The 9,311-nt window shown below is 35.8% G+C and overlaps 1 protein-coding gene across 1 annotated transcript; it reads left to right on the top strand.

Moving 5' to 3' along the window:
• The first annotated feature begins 1,979 nt into the window (after positions 1 to 1,979).
• On the top strand, positions 1,980 to 9,146 carry LOC106084182 (cytochrome P450 4d2). The gene is made up of 4 exons (XM_059366373.1): positions 1,980 to 2,701; positions 8,319 to 8,449; positions 8,511 to 8,879; positions 9,091 to 9,146. The coding sequence occupies exons 1-4, from the start codon at positions 1,980 to 1,982 to the stop codon at positions 9,144 to 9,146; spliced, it is 1,278 nt and encodes a 425-aa protein (XP_059222356.1).
• The last annotated feature ends 165 nt before the right edge of the window (positions 9,147 to 9,311 follow it).

The following is a 9,311-nucleotide window of genomic DNA, read 5'->3' as shown; positions in this document are numbered from 1 at the left end:
TTTTAATTGATTTCATCATCAGTTTTTATACCCACCACCATAGGATGAGGCTATACTAATTTTGTTATTCCGTTTGTGACACCTCAAAATATTGATCTTAGACCCTATAAAGTGTATATATTCTTGGTCTTGGACTCAACATTCTGAGTCGATCTAGCCATGTCGGTCCGTTCGTCAGTCGAAATCACGATAGCGGTCGAACGCATTAAGCTAGCCGCTTGAAATTTTGCTCAGATACTTAATATTGATGTAGGTCGTTGGGAATTGAAATGGGCTATATCGGTTCAGATTTGGATATAGCTACCATATACCAATCTCCCGATTTCACTTCTTGAGCTTGCTCGATGCTTGTTTGTTTTTCGAGACGAGCTCGATGATCTAAGATGCAAATGAAAAACGATTTAGCTAAAATTTTGAAGAAAGTATTCTGTTATGACTCCCAACAACTATGCCAAATACGATTCAAATCGGTCTATAACCTGATATAGCTCCCATATAAACCGATACCCTGATTTGACTTCTTGAGCCCCTGGAAACCGCAATTTTTGTCAAATTTGGCTGAATTTTTGCAGATAGTGCTCTGTTATGACTTTCAACACTTGTACTAAGTACAGTTCAAATCTGTCTATGACCTGATACAGCTTCCAGATAAACCGATCTGCCGAGTTGACTTCTTGAGCGCTTACAGGCCGCAATTTTTATCCGATTTGGCTGAAATTTTGCATACAGTGTTCTCTTACGACTTCCAACAACTGTGTCAACGGTCCAAATCCATCTATAAACTCATATAGCTCCCATATAAACTGGTCTCTCAATTATCCTTGTTCGATTCCTAGAAGTTTTAATTTTTGCTGGTTTGACCGAAGTTTGGTATGTAGAATAAAATTATACCCTTCATCTTAATTTAGTTTGCATAAATTTTTAGCAGAATCCATGGTGGTGGGTTCCCAAGATTCGACCCGGTCGAACCTTGCAACCTTTTACTTGTTTTTCATTAATTTAGTATCAAGTTCTTATAGCTGTAGTTGAAATTTTCCTTTTCTGATTCATGGAAATCCATACACTTTAAGCAAACAAATTAAGATTAACTGTTACAACTGACCAATATTTGACTTCAATAATCAATATTTGTTCCTAAACAATTTCCTCCTCATAAAATTGTTTGCTTACATTTTTCAGCTATGCACTTTCGTTAAACATTAAAAAATGATTGCGTGATAAATACTCCCCTCTCTCCCTCTTCGGGTCTAACCAAACGTTAGTATTTATCAATACTTGTCTATGTGTTAACATTGCCATTGCATTCAGAACAAATATTTCTAATGTGGGATAATGTTTGTTTGATTCCATGTGAGAGAGGAAGAGAAAAATCAATTGTGCGACTAAGAGCAATGTACACTCAAACATAGAAAGTATTGATGAGTATTTGTATGTGAATTTGCTATGCTTTTGTATTCATACCTAATGAAAAACCGTTGCTCTGGGATAACACTTGATTTAAAGTGGGAGATAGAGAGGGAGACAGACAGAGATTAATTGATGGAATACGAGTTCAACGTATGGCGCTTAATTACTCAAAAATGGACTAATGGACTTGTATGAATTCAACACTGGAACGGTTCCACTGTTATCTGTGTAAAATAACAGAATGCTTACTCTCACTAGCACAACAAGCAACACAATGTCAAGGCAACAACTCTTATCAAGCAAAAACGACTACTCAGAGGCCGTAATAGAGGATTTAGTGCAAAATATTAAAATAAAAATGTTTATTTTATGAAAAGAAGTACTCACTGAACAACAAAGATTATCTAAAATGTCTAAATATATTTTTAAAAGGGGGGGGGGGGGGGGGCAGGGTTTCGACTCAGCCGAGTGTAGAGCACCCTCTGCTCTACTTACGCCCACTTATCGGAATCAATTTTGTTTACGAGAGTTCAGTTGTTATTTCACCCTCGGCCCGAAGTATAGCGTTTAAAATGCTTGTAGCAATTTTATCGTTTTTTGCCATTTTAATAATTGTCGACTATGTTTGGAAGAGAAAAACGAATCAATTGCTTAAAAACATACCTGGACCTCTAGACTTGCCCATACTTGGCTCTGCGTGGTTGCATTTGAGTGCCAAACCCGATGGTAGTGCCGCCCATTGCATTCTATATTCGCTTGAACCCTCTGAACTGAATGTGAATATTTTTGATTTTACAGAGCTACTGAAATTGGCCTACTATGTGACCACCAATTATGGTCGTGTGGTTAAATCTTGGGTACTGCATATCCATGCTCTGTTTGTCAGCGACCCCAAGTATATACAGGCCATTCTTAGCCATCCAACTGAAATAAAGAAGAATCGCATGTATTCCCTGCTGGATAAGTGGTTGGGAGAAGGTTTGCTCACAAGCCATGGCCCCAAATGGCTGGCACGTCGCCGGGCCATAACACCAGCCTTTCATTTTCAAATATTGGATAACTTTGTGAATATTTTTGACCAACAGGCGGCAATATTCGCTAGCAAATTGGGCAAAAATTCTGCGGAGAAAAATACCAGCCTTGAGGAAATTACCAGCGCCGCTATGAATTACACTGTTGATGTTGAACATTTTATAGCTTTGGCCACACTGGATGTAATATGTGAAACAGCAATGGGGGTAAAGATTAACGCTCAAACCGATGAACAGTGCCAATATGTTCAGAACCTAATCGAGTAAGTAACATCAACAACACGGATATACAAAACAAAAAACCATTAAATTTACGATCATTGATCATTTTGCGTACTCTTGCTGTTTTATAAATTAGAATTAGAATGAATTAGAGGTAATATTTTAAACTGAAAGTTATAGGTATTCTATTATGTTCTACGATTTTGTTTTCGCTGATCTTTTCACCACTTAAAATAATCGGGTTTTAAAGCGAATCAGCGCAACTTTTTGAGATTTACATTATTGCGACGTTTTGCTTAAATGTGCTATTTTTTCTATGAAAGAGTAACATTAATATAATCTGCAGAACATTTTTTCTAACTAAATGTAGAAAAATTCCCAAAGCGTGTCTGTCTCTTGCATTTCTTCTTTGGGACTGAATCACCCGAAGAGGTTCTTCTTTATTTTTATACCCACCACCATAGGATGGCGGTATACTAATCTAGTAATTTCGTTTGTAACACCTCGTATAGTATATATATATACATATATGTATATATATATATATATATATATATATATATATATATATATATATATATATATATATATATATATATATATATATATATATATATATATATATATATACAGGGTGGCTGATGAATATTGCTACATTTTTTTTTCGGTGTATGGAATACATTTTTCTTTTATTCATGTTAAATTAAATTATTAAATTAATTATTAAATTATTATTAATTAAATTAATTAATTAATTAATTAAATTAATTATTAAATTATTATTATTAAATAGAAAAAAAGTTATTACATTTTTTTTTGGTAGCGGCTTTCATCAGCCACCCTGTATATATATATATATATATATATATATATATTCTTTATCGTCTCGACAATCTGTGTCGAACTATCCATTTCCGCCCGTCCGTCCGTCTGTTGAAATCACGATAGCGGTCGTACGCGTAAAGCTAGAGACTTGAAAATTTGCACATATACTTAATATTGATGTAGATCATTGGGGATTGCAAATGGGCCACATCGGTTCAGTTTTGGATATAGCTCCCATATATATATATATATATATATATATATATATATATATATATATATATATATATATATATATATATATATATATATATATATATATATATATATATATATATATATATATATATATATATATATATATATATATATATATATATATTCTTTATCGTCTCGACAATCTGTGTCGAACTATCCATTTCCGCCCGTCCGTCCGTCTGTTGAAATCACGATAGCGGTCGTACGCGTAAAGCTAGAGACTTGAAAATTTGCACATATACTTCATATTGATGTAGATCATTGGGGATTGCAAATGGGCCACATCGGTTCAGTTTTGGATATAGCTCCCATATAAACCGATCTCCCGATTTGACTTCCTAAGCCCCTGGCAGCTTCAATTTTCATCCGATTTTGCTGAAACTTTGCATGCGGTGTTCTGTTATGACTTCCAACAACTTTGTCAAGTACGGTCCAAATCGGTCTATAACCTGATAAAGAACCCAGGTTATAGACCCAAGATTCAGTCCGGCCGAACTTAGCACGCTTATACTCGTTGCTTATGTTCAAGTGCTTGGTAATGCCACCCTGCAAAATCTTACTATATTTGCAGAAAAGCCAAACACAGACATGTCTTTAATATATTTTAAGGTATTGGCCTATTAAAAGCTGCGTTATTGTCGCGTTATATTATTAAAAACTGCGTTACAATCGATGGTTAAGTTTAAAACATATGGGGCGGCCGCCATAGCGCAGAGGTTTGCATGTCTGCCTTTGGCGCTGAACGCCTGGGAAACATCGGGAACAAATTTTTAGCGATAGTTTTCACGCCATGCATAAAAGCCATGACACCCAAAGAGGAATCACACTGTGGCACGCCGTTCCGACAAGACTATGAAAAAAGGCCCCTTATCAATGAGCTTAAAACTTGAATCGCACAGCACTCATGAGCCTCATCGATGAACAAAATTTGTCGATTCACTGAAAATGATTTCACTGAAAATGATTCACTGAAAATGATTTGCAAGCGTTGCTCGTTAGTAAGTCTATTCATGATGAAATGTCAAAGCATACTGAGCATCTTTCTCTTTACACCATGTCTGAAATCCCACGTGATCTGTCAAATACTAATGCATGAAAATCCTAACCTCAAAAAATCACCCTTTATAAAAGAAAATAAGAACCTACCGAAAGAAAAAAAAGTTATGAAGAAAATAATGATGTTACTTTTTTTGCAAAAAATTTTGATTTTTTTCGGAAATTTTAGATTCTTAAGCGAATAGCTTTTAATAGGAAGGGACAATTTGCATATTTTTTTCGTAGAATTTTGTAACCTTTACCTTAACCTTACCTTGAAAAAAATTTTCAAAAAAATCGTTGTAAGTCCAATAACTTATAAACTATTAGGCATTGGCGGTACATCTTTGGAAATTTTTTTTTGTAGAGTTTTAAAGGGTCTATCTTTAAAAAAATCAAGCTGATCGGTCCATAAATGACTGTTTGGCAAGTAATACAAAATTTGACATACTTGAGGTGGCCAACTTTTAAGCACCATGGATCAGCCCCTGGACCCACTCCAAATTTTGCATACTTATTGGAAAAACACCTCAGCATTGACTGTGTAAAGTTTCGTGAACATATGCCAAGATTTTTCCAATTTGGCATTCATTCCAAACTTTTTCGATTTGGCAACACGGTGCGATGTTTATTTACAACAGTGATGGCCAAATACTCAAACACTCTTGTACATTATTTCGTTCGTACACAAGAACATATGTAAGTCCTTGGGCTTTGGACCATATTGTTCTTGTTGTTGTAGCAGTGTTTTGTACACTGAGGCGGCAGCATTTGCTGATGAAGGAATCCATCGGTTCAATCCAGTACGTACAACCGGCTACCATAGCCATATTGTGTGTATGCTTAGCAATTCTAATGGCATAATAATAATAATAACCTTTTCAATGAAAATAGATTTTGCACACTGTCAGTCAATTTTAACAGTCTTTTAGGTCACCCGTTAGCCCAGTTGGTAGCGTGCTCGGAATAGCAGTGCGAGTGTAGTGGGTTCATATCCAATTATAAGCCCGATCAGTCACCATTGTGGTATTACAATCGACTAAAATAATCTAGTCTGTCTAGAAAATAGGCTGCCACTCTAACTTTTTTTTGTACTGCATACCAGCTTTGTGTTTTGCCAAAATATTTGAGAAGTTTCAGTTAAAACAGCACAAAAAAAAGAAGAAAATGTAGCACAAAAATATATAAAAATGTTTCATATCAAAATTATCCTCAAAAACTACTCAAGGTAATCTTAAATCAAATTTTTCCCAACAACTTCTAACCATTACTTAAATCTTTTGCTATCTTTACGGTGTTTGCCCCTCATGTGGGCAACCTTTGACCTTCAAATAGCTACCATTATTATGGTTAATTGCAATAATCAAAATTCACTTTAATCTCTTGAAATGATTATTGTGGTATCGCTGCTCTTTGTCATTTAAAACAATGTTGGATTATCGAAAACGACAAATGAAATTTATTTTTCGATCGATATCAATGACGTACACATGAAAAACAAGTAAAAGCTGGACAAGTTCGGGCGGGCCGTTCTTTCGCAGATATCTCCTCATAGACAAACAAAGGATAATGGATAAGAATTGCTATGCTATTTCAGCTATATCGAGTTATGAACCGATTGGGGCCATGATTGATTTGCCTGTGGAGACCAAAGTGGAATTGATTGTGCACAATTTCAGCCAAACCGGATAAGAATTGCCCCCTTTAGTGGATCAAGAAATATAATTAGAAGATCTGTTTATATGGGAGCTGTATCAAGTTATGAACCGATTTAGACCATACCTGGTAGAGTTGTTGAAAGTCATACCAAAACACTTGGTGCAAAATTTGAGCCAAATCAGATAGGAATTGCGCCCTCTGAAAAATGTAGTGTTTATTGACATTTGTCTTAAATCTCTTGATGTCAAAGTGGGTGGGACAAACATTAGCCGGAAGTCGATACGAACGGTTCGGGCGAAATAAGAATTCTCTATATAATGCATTGTGCGGTCCGCTGGCCAATCAATTACAAACGGGTGAGAGTTCCTGGCAAACATCCTTACATCAGGAATAAGAAGACAACTATCAGACGAACACACACCAAAAAAGTATCGATAGAAAAGCGCCAAACAACCCACATTGCGACTATGTTCAAGGGAGGCATGAAAGTACCGATAGAACAACCCCAAACAACCCACATTGCGACGATGTTCAAGGGAGGCAATAGAGTTGGATACCCTACTGTCCCCAATGTACTGCTCCAGGGATGATCCTGAAGCTTTAGCCCATACACATGTAAGTTGTACTCTATTTGCGGCCTTATGAAAGTGGTGTCGATGTTAAGAAGATCAGACGGAGTGAAGTAATTCTTCACTCCGAAAGTTAGAGTGCTTTGTGAGACGATCAATAATAAATATACTTTATGGATATATATATATATAACGGAATTACGAAATTATTATGACCCTATCTTATGGGTGGAGGGTATAAAAAAGAAATATTCCTTTCCGTAAAATGCGTCTCTATATCCCTCCTAGGATATCTTTTGTATTCCTAAATAAGAATCAACAAAGTCACAAACACTTGCTAACGTTTTTTTCAACTTTCTAAGACTTTTCATACACTCAGAAAAATTTGCTCATAAAAACAGCCAAAAAGTTTGATGTAACAACAATAAAAAACCTACAAAGAACGGTATAACAGCAAATTTTTGTCAAAACGACAAAATTTATCTTCAGTTTTTAGATGGTAAAAAAAGTTTAAAACAGACGAAAAATGTCATAAATGTTTCAAAAACTTTTCGAAAAAAACGTTTCAACTTTTAACGCCAAGGCCATGAAGCGTAGGAGTTTTTCTAATTTTGTACAATTTGGTCACATTTACAATTTAAAATTTGGTCACTTTAAATAACAGCAGAACAAATAACTATTAAAATCATTTTTTTTTGCTTTTAAATAAAAAAATTACACCCTAAATTGTCCACATGAGAGAGAGAGGGAGAGAGAGGGGGAGAGAGAGGGGGAGAGAGAGGGGGGAGAGAGAGGGGGGAGAGAGGGGGGGAGAGAGGGGGGGAGAGAGAGTGGGGAGAGAGGGGGAGAGAGTGAGGGAGGGAGAGTGAGGGAGAGAGGGAGAGTGAGGGAGAGTGAGGGAGAGTGAGGGAGAGAGAAATTGACATTTAAATATTTGTCATTCAAAACCTAGTTTTGGTCTTCTCACATCAATGCATTTTCAAATTTATTTCCATATACCGTTGAGGTTAAAACAAAGTGTAGAGTGTTTTAAAAAAGTTTTTATTTCAGCCTTTAAATTTACTTTTTATACTAAAATAAAGAATTTTCTATCACGAACAACATTCATTTTAGCGATGAAAGTAAATTTGAGGTATTTGGCCAGAACAAAAACTTGTAAAAGTATGGCTTTTGTATGTCAACAGTGTTTACAAAAAGAACATCAATTTTTTATCCCGAACAGAATGCAGCACATTTTCTTGGAGCGTTTTATTCGGCTTCCCTATAGATCGGAGTTTTTGTTGAAGATTCTTAATCCAAAACTCTATGCCAGATATCGCAAGGTGATGGGCGCTCTGCACAGTTTTACGGAAAATATAATAAAGGAAAGAAGAAGAGAAATGCTAAACAACCTTCAGGCCGGAAATAATGACAAACACAGCGACAAAACATTGGAAACGGAGGGTATGGTCTATTATTTGAAAATTTCGAAAACTTTAAATCGACAAACATCATTGAAATGTAGCAACCTCAGTGTATGGGCAAAAAAAGCAACGAATGGCTCTATTGGATATTTTACTTTCGTCGACCATTGATCAGCAGCCCCTAACAGATCAAGATATACGCGAAGAGGTAGACACCTTTATGTTTGAAGGTCATGACACAACCAAGAGTGGTATCGGCTTTACTTTATTCTGCTTGTCACGCAATCCGGAAGTCCAGAAAAAGTTATATGAGGAATTGAAGGAAGTCATAGGCGTGGATGTGTCAGCTCCGTTGACATATAATAAGCTGATGGATATGAAATATATGGATAAGGTCATAAAAGAATCGTTGCGCATGTATCCACCTGTACCATTTATTGGCAGGCAATTGGTCCAGGATTTGTATATAGGTAAGACATTTAGGTTGATATAAACACTTCACTTTGAGTGCACAACTTGTATGTAAGAAAGAACAGCATACTTCTTGAATACTTGATCGCTTTCCAAACTTGTTTCATATGATTGGCGCTATATGCTAGACTATACAAAAACAATTTGGAAAGCCTTTAAGTATTCAAGAAATATACTGACATGGTTACTTTATATTTGGAATATCTGTAGACTTATCGATTTTTCTATGCTACACCAGTATTGCGATAAAGGCAGATATAATTTAGTGCATTTGTTTGTAAAACCCAGAAGGAAGAGATATAGACCCATTGATAAATGTCAGAATCGACTCAAAATCACTTTATTATTCGATTTAGCTATGTCCGGCTGTCTCTCTGTCCCTCTGAGATAGACCCATCAATAGGTATACGTATGGGCTCAGAATCACTTCC

The sequence above is a fragment of the Stomoxys calcitrans genome, chromosome 4 (assembly GCF_963082655.1).
Source record: "Stomoxys calcitrans chromosome 4, idStoCalc2.1, whole genome shotgun sequence".
Lineage (NCBI taxonomy): Eukaryota > Metazoa > Arthropoda > Insecta > Diptera > Muscidae > Stomoxys > Stomoxys calcitrans.
This window is presented reverse-complemented; position numbering and strand designations above follow the sequence as displayed.